Source organism: Phacochoerus africanus, chromosome 1 (assembly GCF_016906955.1).
Source record: "Phacochoerus africanus isolate WHEZ1 chromosome 1, ROS_Pafr_v1, whole genome shotgun sequence".
Classification (NCBI taxonomy): Eukaryota; Metazoa; Chordata; class Mammalia; order Artiodactyla; family Suidae; genus Phacochoerus; species Phacochoerus africanus.
In genome coordinates, this window is record NC_062544.1 from 145209415 (window position 1) to 145223303 (window position 13889).

Sequence of the window (13889 nt, forward strand, 5' to 3'; positions counted from 1 at the left end):
CCACCCCTTTGGACCCAGCTGGCTCAAGGATGACTGGGGCCTAGAGACACCCAGTATGGTAGGAAGTCACAAGATCTGGATTCCTAAGATAGGAGCGTGAGTTGTGTCCTGAGAGGCATATGATTCTATCAGTTCTATGAGCTTGTTTTTCTCATGAGCCAAATGAAAAATATTGACACCCTTGGGTTGTTGTGAAAACCCAGTGAGACAAGGGCTGTGAATACACTTTGCAAACTGTAAAGTGCCATGCCTATGGTAGAAAGTGCCATCATAAATTACATGAGAGTATAGCAAAGAAGTTAAGATCAGCTTGGTTTCACTTCCTGGCTCCACCACTTATTGGTGAGAGCCTGAAAATGAGGTTACTAAAAGTGCTTCTCACTCGGGTCCTCCAAGAAGCTTAAATTAAATACTAGGCAAATACTTGGCATATGCCTGGCACAAAAGGTGTACTCCATAAATATCAGCTACACTCATAATCATAAAGAAAGATAAAACATTTTTGCTTAAAGTTATGGTACAGCGAAGGGCACACAAAGGTGACCTCGTTTCCCCAGAGAGGCTCCAATCCAGAACACTCTGAAAGAGCAAGCTGCTTTTCCTCTCTCAGACTCATGGTCATATGTAACCTGTTAGCTGGGAATAATGATTACACCTTACAGGCTTGTGAGAATCGTTAAGGAAGAGAATTCTTTTGTAAGTAAAATCACTTTGTGGACTGTCAAGCTGTTTTGACCTTGGGGTTGTTGAGGGTATGAGGGTCATTTCCAGATAATTTTTCTGTATGTGACTTCAGGTCCCTTCTGAATCTTCTCATAACTTCATCCCACTCCACCTTCTCTCCTAGAATCCCTGGGGGAGGGGTTTGTTTTTAAGTAAACAAAGCATGTTAACTAGTCGTCTTTTAGAATGTAACACGTCTGCTTATAGAGCTTACCTGCAAAAGACAAGTCAGAAGAGTTGGCTTGGAATAGAATTTCATGTCACTTTGGCACACCCCAGCCCAGAGAGCAGGAGGATATGTGATAATTTTAAGATACACTTTGCAGAAAGGCAAGATCATGTGCAACTAAAAAATGAAATTGGAAAAGATGTTCAACTCATTATGTAATAAAGGAACCAGTAACCTATTTAGATCAGTTCAAAAAGCATATGGGAGCTAAGTGTTTATAGGTAATGTAATGTTAGGAGACAATAGATCGTTATATAACTAGTTAATGCTTTACAGGACAATAAACCATAACCTTGGGGGTTGGCTTTTTCAAAGTGTCAAAAATTACTTGTATTTGTATCTCTACTGGATGAAAATCTGCAAGTTAACATGTAACTTCACCGAGGCTAAGAATAGCACAAAGTAAATCTCTGTAGCTAATCCTTGCAAGGATGGGGTGCGGGGTGGGGCACTGTCATGTCGCCACCACATGACATTAAAGGACGTTCCACCTGCCTTCTGGCCTTCTATCCAAGTCTTGGATCTTTGTAAATGACACTAAATACTTATTCCACTTTACAAAAAAAAAAAAAAAAAAAACAATAACCTTTTCATCTTACATGATGCTTACAACAGCTCTGTTGGGGCAAAAAGGACAGGGAAAACCCATTTTCAGAGGAGGAAATCTGAGTTACCAAGGAGAGAGGCTAGGCTGGGAGAAAACGCCAGTGTTCTAGTTCTGAGCCTCATGCTCTTCCCCAAACTCCATCTCACACTTGTCCTCTATCCTCTTCCTCTCAGCCCCACACTCCTCTGGGCAGCATTTTCCCCTCTAAGACTTCCAGTGGATTTCACCTGATGGTGAAGGCTTAAGGATGGAGAAGACCCTGTTGCCCCTGTCCCTTAGCTGCCAGGAGCTCCCAGTCTCATCTAATGCCTTTCACATCCCGACACAATTCAGTTCCACAGCATCAGCTGAACCACACCCTGTTATCTTGAGCCAGAGAAAATTGTCCAAACACTCTGTCCTCCCCTAAGGAATAAAGGACGGAAGTGATGATGCATTCCAAGAATGCATTTTTTTTTTAAGTGGTGGCTCCTTGTAAGCTCTTCTCTTCTCAGCTACTGTGAGCCACAGCATCATCTTTCCTCTGAGATGGAGCCCACATCAGAGAAGCCTACTGCTCATGAACCAGAATATGTCATCTGAAACACCCATTCTGGTTAATGTTTTACCCTCATCGGTAAACAGGGGCACCATTTTCTGTGTTGGGGATAGGGACCACTGCGTCTCTCTGGCTCCTGGCTGGATGACTGCAGTGGACACATGGTTATTTATGCTGTTAAACAGTCAGCCGGGAAACTGGCGGCCAGTGTGGTCCAATGGTCCGAATCTGTTTCTTCCTTCCAAGGCCATTTATTTTTCTCACCCACAGACTTCTGTTTCCATGGATACAGTCCCACTCGCAGGCTGGAGACTAACCAACCTGTTTCCTACACCCAGTCACAGAGGCAACACTTAGAATCATGAAAACAAAAGTTGGCAGTAAGAAAGTAAATGGGGTGTGAAGTTAGAAAAATCATTCCCCTGAACTTCCTTAAAATTCTGAAACTGGGGGAAAAAAAAAATTTTGAGATCTGATTTGGAGTGTGTTTTACACAAAGTGTACTGACAATAGCCAACACTCAGTGCATAATAAATGCAGGCTAAACCCTTTCCATGAGGCAGCCCATTTAACCCTCATGGTGACTCCACGAGACAGGGTGGTTCTTACCATCCCCACGACACAGAGGCAGAAGCTGACCCTCCACAGTACAGTCACTTTCCCAAGTCCAACAGCAGAGAGGGACCAAATGAGGACAAACACCCAGACCCTGTGACCCCCAAAGCCTGGACCTGCTGACTCGAAACAGCTGCCTTCTCCCCATTTCTCTTCCTGCCTCCGTCATAGGCAAGCGCTTCTAAGGCTCTGGAAGCCTCTGCCCATTCAGCACCCACCATTTTGATTTGACCATGTAATCCTTCCCACACCACTTTGTAACATCCCACAGAATGAGGATTCTGTGGACCAGGAGTTGGGCTCCCCCACCACCCCTACCCCGCCCCCCATCCAGGTCACTTTTCTCACTTACCAGGGAACTAACTCAGTCTGGGCAAGCAAATGAGTGGCTTCTGGCTGCACAACTAAGAAATATCAGATCTGGCACCACAGGGCCAGGCCTCTGCCCCTGGAGCCTGAGCTGGGCTGCACTGGGCTGCCTGACATCACAGTTTCTAAACCCAATCCTGAGCCAGCAGTCCAGCTCTCCCAGCCAAGCCTCGGGGCTAATCCCCCATAGGGGGGCTGTTAAATCAGCCAGTCCTTAGAAGAACCACCATGCTTAAGTGGGCAGAGTGCTTTGCCACTTGGGAAATGGTCACACGTAGCCCTCCTGTCTCAGGCTTTGCTGCCTCTGTATATAAAACCATCCAGCAATGAAGCCTGACTCACACACCGTATACCTCCCAGCAAAACTTTCAAGCATTTAAATACTAAGTGGGAAAAGATCACTGCAGTTTGACTAGTAGTGTCCAAGGTGTCAGGAACAAGAGGCCAGGTTTTCTATGCCCACAGCTTTAGGGGGCAAAGTTCTGCCCACGAGTGAAAGGTCCCCAGCTCAGATGATAGATGAGATGGGGGTGAGCATTGCCTTGGTTTTCAACTTTATGGTGAGTCTAGCACGGAATAGGCACAAACATGAACATGCTTCTCACCAAGCCTGTGCCACCTGCGTCTTACTACAAAAGCTGGAAAGGGGTCTTAGGTGGAAGAGCATAGTGTATGAGGATGCGGTGCAAACATGTCACAAAACAGGAGATGTGGAGCTGGGTATTATTGCGGGAAGACTTGGCAGGGAGAAGAGAAATGTAATGAAGGATAACTGCATCTTTCCATGTTCTCCTTTGATTTCTGACACTAGCGCTGATGATGGCCTCATGCCTTGGCTTCCCACCACTACCACCACCATCACTACCACAAGCAGAGAGAGTAGAGGTGGAATGCCCCAGAGAGCATGCTCAGATGGTCACACCCTCCCCATCCCTCTCTGTGCCTCTCTGCCTTTGCATACCTCCCCCTTCTGCTGGAAATCACCTCCTCCTCCTTCTCTGCCTGCTCACCTTGCACAGCCCCAATCCCAAGTCACCTCCTCTGAGAAGCCGCCCTGGACTTCCCCTTTGAGCTAACATCTTCCTCTCTGCTCCTAAGATCTGTGTGCAGAATAACAGCAGCTACTGTTTGCAGTTCCTTCTGTGGCTGGGCACTTTACATGCATTATCTCTGCACCCATGTGATAGGCAAGGAAACTGAGGCTCAGTTTGTCCCAGGCCACACAACTGTTAAGTCCTGAAGCTGGATTTGGAATCCAGCTCACTCAGTCTCCAGGGTCTGTGTCTTTCTACCACACCATGGGCAGCTGTCCTTCCCTCATATTCGCCCCTTCCAGGAGAAGGGACAAGGATGTATTTCTCCATCTTCCCCTAGACTCAATTCCTCTAGCATACCATGAGTTTTATGATGTATCCCAGTGCCTGGCACATAGCAGATGCTAAATAAATGGTTAAATTAAGCAATAGTTGGTTAATCGAGAAGCTTATCCCTTTATCTTACTAGCTGATGGAGCTGGGCTTCTGATAAAGTCAGAGTACATGTGGTAGCCATCCCAAGTCACCCCACCCCCACCCCTAGCAGAGAGTCAGGTAAATTTCTCATCTGACAGATGCCTAAATGAACCCACTGCTTCTCCAAGTGTCATAGCATATGAACTTCCTGGGAATTTTGTTAAAGTACAGATACCGTTCTAAAGGGCTGAGACCCTCACAGGTAGGACCTGAGGGTCTGCTTTTCCTTCAAGCTTCTGGGGATGCTGCTGGTTTGAAGACCCCATTTGAGAGCTAGTTGGGTCCTAACACATCAGCCAGCAGCAGCCAATGCACTTGGGTTGCCTTGGCTGGTTATGAGCCATAAAACCTCTCCTGTGTGTTGTTCTCTTTCCAAAGGATGACCAGACTTCAACTGCCCCTGATTTTCCATGATTTAGCAAAATATTTAAGTTATGCTTTGAGCTATAAACATTTGGCAGCCTGGACATTTGCTTGTAGCTGTAGCTTTGGTTTAATCACACCCTATCAATAAATCACAAATAAATGAGGGAGAGGAGGCGCTTGCTGGAAGATTCCATTCCAGTGACAAGTGGACCAAGGGAGTGGGTGAGAACGGGGGTATGGGGGTGGATTCAGGAGCGGATGAGCCCCCAGTGCATTTTTATTGGGAAGGGCCCCACCCTTCCACACTTGCCTACCCATGGCCACTTTCCCAGCTGGTTTCCTCTCTTCCTGGTAAACAGTAAAGCGATGGCTTATTCATCTCGGGCCCTTTGAACCCTGCACAATTTCTTTGCTGGCAGGCCAAGCCTTCAGAGGTCAAGCATCCCCAGCCCAAGACATTCAGGAGGAAAACACCCTCTTTTCTGTCTCCTTTTCCAGATGTCCCTGGGCCAGCAGCAGTCAGCAAGAGGTGTGCCTTGTCTGAGATGCAAGGGGACGTGTTCGGGCTTCGAGCCACATTCGTGGAGGTAACGGAGTTTGTCAGGAGACGCTCTGCCTGCCTTCACTTCTTGGCTGTCCTTTCTGGGAACTCTGATCATTCTCTGCAGGGACTGCTTAGGATGCATGCATTGTTGGCGGACTGGCTCCAGAGTGCATGTACTCTTGCTTGGCTTGATGTAGAAATGACAGAAAAACCCTTGGGGGAGCCAAGATGGAGAGGGAGTTCAGGGCTTCATAAACCATTTCCAGGTGGAGGCAGCCAAGCTCAGCCTGGCGAGGAGGCTCTGGGAAGTGGTGGACAGCTGTTAGCTGGGGTCTGATCCATGCTGGGTAGTCCTGTCTGTCCTAGGATTTGATTTCCTCATGCTGCCCCACTGTCCCACTGGGGTTCTGATCTAAAAGTGCCTCTGGGGCAGAAATAAAAGTCACTGCATCCACAGTACTTAAAAAACAGGACCTGGTTTTCACATTCAGGTGGGAGGGTTGTAACATCCAGCTGGGCTTGGATTCACAGAGCTTTTCTTTCTTTGCTTCATTGAGGACTCTGGAAACAAGAGTTAGGGCTGCATCACTGCACTACCCCTAGGCACTATTCACATCAGCATCTGTGCAGCTGGCACCCCCTGGAAGTGTGCAGGGCACAGCCTGTGTGACCATCCCTATAGCCCTGGAGAGAGAACCTAAGCTCTGTAGGGCACAAGAGCTAAAAAGGAACTTCTGTCTCCACTGCCAGAGGGCGGCCTTAGGCACTTGGTGGGAGAACAAAATTGGGGAGGTGTTTGTCTTAAGAAATTGACTTCCACTGTAAGATGGCAAAACTATTGAGCTAAGCTAATTTTTTTCTTTCTTTTTTTTTTTTTTTGAATGGCCATACTCATGGGATATGGAAGTTCCCGGCCCAAGGACTGAACCCGAGCCACAGCTTGACCTAGGTTGCAGCTGTGGCAATGCCAGATCCTTTAACTCACTGCACTGGGGATGCAGATCAAACCCATACCTCTGCAGTGACCTGAGCTGCTACAGTCAGATTCTTAACCCACTGAGCCAGCAGTAACTCTTAATCTTTTCTATTTTAAGGTTGAAATAACCCTAGCAAGAGATATTAGCTTCTCCATTTTACAGATCAGAACACTGAGGATGGGTAATGGGGGGACAGCTGCCAGATGTCAGAATTGGAACTCAGGTCTGCGTGAAGCCCTCCCCGTGCTCTCAACCATTCATCAGAGTACAGGGTCCAAGTGCAAGGTTGTTCCTTGACTCCCTTTCCTGAAAGGCCCCCTCCAAGGAGCCCATATCATCTTCAGAATGTAAGGGACCATCAGGGTCATCCAATCCTGACTCCCGTCCGCTGCCCAATCCTCCTGCAGCTAAAACACTCCCAGGACAAAGAGTATCCCACACATCTAATTTTGCCACTTAAGTTCTTTCTGGCCTTGAAAAGAGGCAGCCCCCTATCATTTCACACTGCTGGTCCTGCATCTGCCACCTAGGTGTCATAGAACAATGCTAGTGCCTCGTCAGCTCTCTAAGGACAAGAGAGGATGCCTCTGTCCAGAATCCCTGTGGCCAAGGCGCAGTAGAGGCAGAGGGTCCCTAAATGCACACCCTGAGTCCATTCAATCATGTTCCCCTTCTCTCAAGGACCACAATCTCGTGTTGCCTGTGTCTGGCCTCTGAAAATGGGTGTTTGATCTATTTTGTCTGGTTTCCTAGTTGTTTACAGCAGGAGGGAATTTCTAGACACTGTTCCTCCTGGATGGGAGTGGAAGCCTCTCAGCATTGTTTTCATCCCAACCTTTCCCCATCATCCTACAAACTCTTTGAACCTCAACTGAACTTGTCCTGGAGAAACACAGACTACAGCTAGTAGATCTTGCCTATCCAGTGTCCCCTGAGAACAGTCATCAGGACCTAAATTTGAGGCATAATGGAATAGTGAGGTCCCAGACCCTTAGCGTGGAAACCATGTCCAACCATTTTTTTTCTGCTCCAACACTCACACTCTCAATAGTTTGAAGGATATTTTAAAGGACCAAAATGGCAGCCAGTCTGGTTTCATGGGACAGCTTCCTAACTAATCATCACAGGACAGAATTCATGCTGATGCTGCTTGAATAAGACACTTCCCTTCTCTAAGCCTCAGATTTCCCATCTGAAAAATGGCAACCTTAGGAGTTCCGGTTGTGGCTCAGCAGGTTACTATCCCTACTAGTATCCATGAGGATGAGGGTTCAATCCCTGGCCTTGCTCAGTGGGTTAAGGGTCTTGCTGGCATTGCCACAAGCTGCAGCATAGACCACAGACTTGGCTCAGATCTGGGACTGCCATGGCTGTAGGGTAGGTTGGCAGCTATAGCTCCAATTCGTCCCCTAGCCCAGGAACTTCCATATGCCACAGGTGCAGCTGGAAAAATAAATAAATAAATAAACCTTGGAACCAGTGGCTTTTGGCTTTACAGTTCCATAGTTCCAGGCAAATTTTCTGTAATTGAATTAATGATTCTTGTGGTTAGTAGAATTAGTATGGTCTTCCTATTAGCACAGAATAGTAGGATTACCTAGAGAGGATGGGGGCAGAGTAAACACAAGGGCAGGATTTCAAAACAAATATGTCATGAAAACGTAAGGGGAGGCTCTCCCAGTAGCCTCCAGCATCCAATTGGCCATACAGGACTCCCTGTCCTCCTGGGCCAGCCTCACAGGACGCTGAACTTCCATTTAGGGCAGAGGGAAACAGGCCTCCAGAACACCAAGCTCTTCCAGGAGAGCACAAAGCAAGGCCTCTCTCTTGCATGCAGAGATTTTTTTTTTTCCTTTATGGCCTTGTCCACAGCATGCAGAAGTTCCTAGGCCAGGGATCAAACCCAAGCCACAGCAGGGATAATGTCAGATCCTTAACCCTCCAGACCCCCAGGGAATTCCTAATAGCTGGATGTTTTAAGTGTACACCACCTTCAGTGAGTGGAGGGAAGAACCTGATCTGAGGAAGGCAGGAGACATATTTTAAAAACTATAAGAGAGACCACTGGCATGGCAAATTCCAAAGCTTACATCCTTCAGGGGTCACTCTGGATAGATTTTCCTCATCTCCTCAGTGCAGCACCCCTTTGATGAGGTCCTGTCTCCATGCCAGCCTCGGCAGCTGCTCTGGGATCTGTGATGTTCACTCTGCCTCCTCTGCTGGGGCCAGGGATCTCACAGATTCCTCCTGGTATTTATTAAACATGAGTAGCTGGGGTTCCTGTGCTTTTCAAACTGAGCTGCTGAAGTTCCTGAAAAGACCTCTCGCATTTTGGGCTGCAGTAGACTCACCCCTGGAACAGGACCACTAGTGCCCATGCCCGGATCCCCCTCAAGACCCCTGAATCCAGCTGGGTGGGGCATCACCAAGCTAACACAGCCTCCGGGTGACATGGCTGTGCAGCAAAGCTTAAAAACTTACCAACTCCACTGGGTCGATAAATTTTCTGTGAAGGGCCAGCTAGTCATTGTTGTCAGCTTCACAAGCCATATGGCCTCTGTCACAACTATTCAACTTGGCTCTTGTAACATGAAGGCATCCAGAGACAATATGTAAATGAAAGAATGTGATTGTGTGCCAGTGACTCTGTATTTAGGGACTCAGATTTCTCATGATTTTCACATGTCCAAAAATAGTAACCATCTTTTGAATTCTTTTCAACCATCTGAAAATGTAAAAATTCAGAGTTCCCATTGTGGCTCAGTAGGTTAAGAACCTGACATTGCTTCTGTGAGGATGCAGGTTTGATCTCTGGCCTCTCTCAGTGGGTTAGTGATCCAGCATTGCCACAAGCTGTGGTGTAGGTCGCAGATGTTGCTGGGATCCAGTGTTGCTGTGGCTGTGGTGTAGGCTGGCAGCTGTAGCTCTGATTCCACCCCTAGCCCAGAACTTCCAAATGCCACAGGTGCATCCATAAAAAGAAAAAATAGGGGGAAAAATGTAATTTTAATGTATACATGTAAGGATAACCTGACCCCCTTGCTGTACAGTGGGAAAATAAAAAAATAAATAAATAAATAAAAAAGAAAAAATAATAATAAATAAAAATAAAAATGTAAAAGCTATTTAATTCACAGACCATATAAAAAGAGGTGATGAGCTGGATTCAGCCACTGAGCTGTAGCTTGTCAAACCCTGATATAGACCAACCTTCTCATTTCACAGAAAAGAAGCTTTATGGGAGCCAATGGTAGGCTAGTATTTGGGCTGGGATTAGATTTCAAGGCTGTGTCTTTTCCACCCTTCCAGGTTGCCTATGATAGATTGCAGAAATGGCCATTGTGACACCCTTAAGGATGTCACTAGATGTGTCTGCGTCCTCTGCAGTCTGGGTGCCTGGAAAGAGTGGGGTGAGACCAAGGAAGTCTCTAAAGTCCCAGAAACATGTATGGCAACAGGAAGAGCATGAATAACAGAGAAATAATATTGACACAATCTCAGAGAACATCTCATATCTGTCAGCATCTTCCATTCAAAGTGTTCTGCATCCCCAATGTCTCTAATAGTGTCTGAGCATCTACAGGAACCAAAAAAGCAAAGGGCAGCTTCCTTCCCTATTTCTGTGTATGGAAGGTATGGGGACATCAGATAGGACCCTGGGCTTTCCTTCACTTCCTCTTCCTTCCCCCTTCCACTTCCTGCTCTGCTGCTGCCCCACCCCACCTGTAAACCAGTGGTGCCCTTAAAGAAGCAGTCTCCTTGTGCCCGGCTCATACAAGAGAGCAGCAAGAGAATTATTATTGGTTATGAATAAAAGGCCCCAATTCCATAAAGCAAGCTACCTTATTCTCATGAAAACCAAAAGAAAAGCCTTCCTACGTTTGCCCTGCACCATCTTTAGGGTCATAATCATCTTTAGAGATAACTTTTCTGGAATTATCATTGAGATCATTGATTTTAACATTTCAAATGGCAGCCCATTGAATGTGAACTTGGACCATAAGCTTCTCCTCAAATAACACTGGAAATGCTGCCTTCTCTACCCTGTACGGTCACACTGCACATCAGTGTGTTAAAAACAAGAAGCAGCCTTGCACTGAAAAAATGTGTTTAACTTTCTGTAACCCACTATTTCCAAACTCGTCACCGCTGAGCCCTTCTCCACATACCACATACTGACCTCATGGGGGAACCGGTCCAGGCTGTGGAACCACCCCAGAGCATGCACAAGTCTCCGTGGCCCAACCTGATGTTACCATATGCCATAAGTGTCACCTGATTTTCTCTCCCTCTGCCAGCCCAACCGCAGTTTTCTTGAAGGCTGAAATAGGGCCTCCTTCTCTTCATACTAGGTGAGGGTTTCTCAACCTCAGCACCATCTATTGACATTTCAGGCCAGATGACTCTTTTTGGCAGAGAGAGCTGCCCCAGGTATTATAGGATGTTTAGCAGCATCCCTGGCATCGATCATGAGGAATCCAGTAGCACCCGATGGGGGCGATCAAAAGTATCTCCAGATGTTACCAGATGCCCCCTGGGGGACAGTCCTGACCTTGGATGGGAACCACTGACGTAGACCAGCAAGGCATGCCTCCGGTAGCCCCACAATCAATATTTGTGCTAAACGATAAAATGCATCATTTTCCTGGGTTTAGAAAAGGAGGGTTCCTCCCGGCAGGCCTGGCTGTGAAGTGCTCATGCAATTGACATCCATCCCGCTGAGGGCTGTCCCATTCCCGCGGTGGGTCTTGACATTGATATTTGACCTAACAAGCTTTAAATCATCTGTGTTGGAGCATCTGAGAAAGAGCATACCCAAGGGGACAGGGCCGGGAAGGGAGGGGAGAAGGTTTCGTCTCACACAGAGAACTCTCTTGATCCCTAAACCTTAACAACCAGACACAAAGCAGCCAAATGCTTTTGTTCTTAATTGTCAGAGAGAAGCCCCGGGATGATTTTTCTTCTCCCAGCCTCACAACAAAGCCTTGCCAGTGGACATCAATCTCTCCAGCCCCTGGGGTTTTCTAAGCTCATTCCCTTCCCCCCAGGTCCTGTCCACCAGTTTTTCAAAGAAAATTTCCAGCTGTATTTTAGTGTCAGTATGAGTGCTAAAGAGTTTACAAGTTGCTAAAGCTCTGAGGTTCATGAAATCTTGAGAGACAATTTCAATAACTCTCTTTAGAGCAGGGATTAGCAGACCTCTTTTGGTTTCTTTTTTTGTTTGTTTTTGGGGGGTTTTGTAAAGGGCCAGATAGTAGGTATTTTAGGTTCTGTGGGGCGCATGGTCTCTGTTGCCATTGCTCATCTGCCATTGCTGCCCAGCCACAGACAGTATTTAAGTGAATGGGCATGGCTGTGTTCCAATAAAACTTTATTTACAGAAACAAGTCATGGGCCGGGTGGAGCCCACAGGCTGTGAAGACCCCTTCTGGAGAACCTCTCTGATGATGAGCCAGCCTGTGTCAGCACAACTGCCAAGAGGAAAATGCAAAAATGTGCTGCTCTTTTTATCAACAAAAGTCATACCCACATTCCCCACAGATAGACAGACCAATAAGAAAACCTGGGTTTCTGATCCCAAATGCCCTTTGGTCTCATGTTACCATTTGTCTGCTGCTAACCTTTTAGAATCACTGACATTAAACTTTGAGCTTGCTTTCCAAAGTGTAGATGCTACCAGTGGGAGATTCTTCCTCTCTTTCCTGGAGGGTGATCTCACTTGTCCCCAACCCCCACCCTAGGAAAATATGCAAGTCCTGCAAATGCAGCCAAGAGGACCACTTCCTGAGCTCTGACCTGGAAGATGATCGGAAAATTGGCCGCTTGCTGATGGACTCCAAGTATTCCACCCTCACAGCCCGGGTGAAAGGCGGGGATGGCATCCGGATTTACAAGAGAAACCGGATGATCATGACCAACCCCATCGCCACCGGCAAAGATCCTACCTTTGACACCATCACCTACGAGTGGGCTCCCCCTGGAGTCACCCAGAAACTGGTAAGAGCTTTCTCCAACCAAGTGCTTGTTTTCCTACCCTTGTAAATAGCAGCTATGCCATCAGTTTCTGAATGTCAAAGACAAGGTAAGTAGAGGACAAGTTTGCAGAAATGGTAGGAATGGGTATGATTTCCAACCTTCTGCCTTACTCTGTGATCTCGAAGTGAAAACTGCCTGGGCCTCAGTTTTCCTCATCCCTGAAATGGGTAGAGGTGTTCCTGTGAATTCTAATGGCCCTTCCAGCTCTAGGACAGGGCTGTTCTTGATTCCTTTTGGGGTCCTTGCTTCCAAACAGAGAATGATTTACCCTTCAAAACTCCTGGAGTCCTCATTTTCATCTATCATTTCCCCTAAAAGTAGACTGGGATGTGCTCTGGGCAAGCCTGGGGCCTATGCATAGTCCTCTCTTCACCCTAACACTTGGGCTTAGAAGGAGGAAGCAAACTGGCTTTATGCAACTCTGGGGAAGAGGCACCAAGAGAAGGACAAGGCCCACAGAGAGCAAGTGGCTTCCACAAAGTCACCCCTTGGCTGCCCACTAAAAGGACAAATGAAAAGCCCCACAGGTACAGGCATCACACCAGATCATTAAATCAGAAGTTCCAGATGGCAGGATCTGAATGATCAGACAGGAGTATTTAAATGCAGCCCCAGGTAAATACCACCCGCATCCACCTCAAGACCTAGCGTTCAAGACCGGTGCCCCTCCAATTTCCACACAAAACAATCTGAAGAGCTGGCAGATGTACACTTCCCATAGGCTTAGGGCTGTCCTGCAATTCTGCACACCTGCCAAACTCCCAGGTGATACAAATGCTGCCACTCCCAGACCACACCTGGAGCAGCGAGGGCCTCGATGATGTCTACTGGTCAGTGAGAGAAAAAGGTCAGAGACACTGGCCTGGCAATGATGTCAATCTCACCTGGGAGAAAAGGAGAGCTTTTGAGTCTTATGTGGGCCCCATCCCTGCAGGCTCCTCCCACAGCTCCTGCCATGCCCCCTCACTCAGTACCCTGCAGCACATTGCCCTTCCTCATTCCTGCCTGGACCACTCTAGGCTCTTGCATATGCTGTTCCCTCTCTTTGAACTATCCTTTCCCAGCTCTTTGCATGGCTGGGTCCTTCTGTCAGTCAGGTCTCTGACAGGCCTTCCTTAACTACCCAGTCTGTGGTAGATGTCACTCAGCCCCGTACAACAGTTTTTATCTCTTCCACTTCTCCATGGTTTCTTTAGAAGCTTGGATTTCAAGCTGTCATGGCCTCATGCGTGTCTCTGCTTCACCACCCTCTCTCTCCTACATGGGAGTGGAGCGAGGCCCACAAAAGCACACAACACGCCTGTCCTGGGCACGGGCTCATCCAGCCCCTGAGGTCCTGTAGGGAGTGCAGTAAGCTTGATGGGTATTTATGCC

At 47.4% G+C, this 13889-nt stretch overlaps 1 protein-coding gene across 1 annotated transcript in view; it reads left to right on the forward strand.

Moving 5' to 3' along the window:
* LMCD1 (LIM and cysteine rich domains 1) overlaps positions 1–13889 on the forward strand; it is a 60877-nt gene that overhangs the window by 28105 nt on the left and 18883 nt on the right. The window contains exons 2-3 of the mRNA XM_047779672.1: positions 5457–5545; positions 12221–12476. Of these exons, the coding sequence (XP_047635628.1) occupies positions 5457–5545; positions 12221–12476 (345 nt within the window). The remainder of the gene's footprint in view (positions 1–5456; positions 5546–12220; positions 12477–13889) is intronic.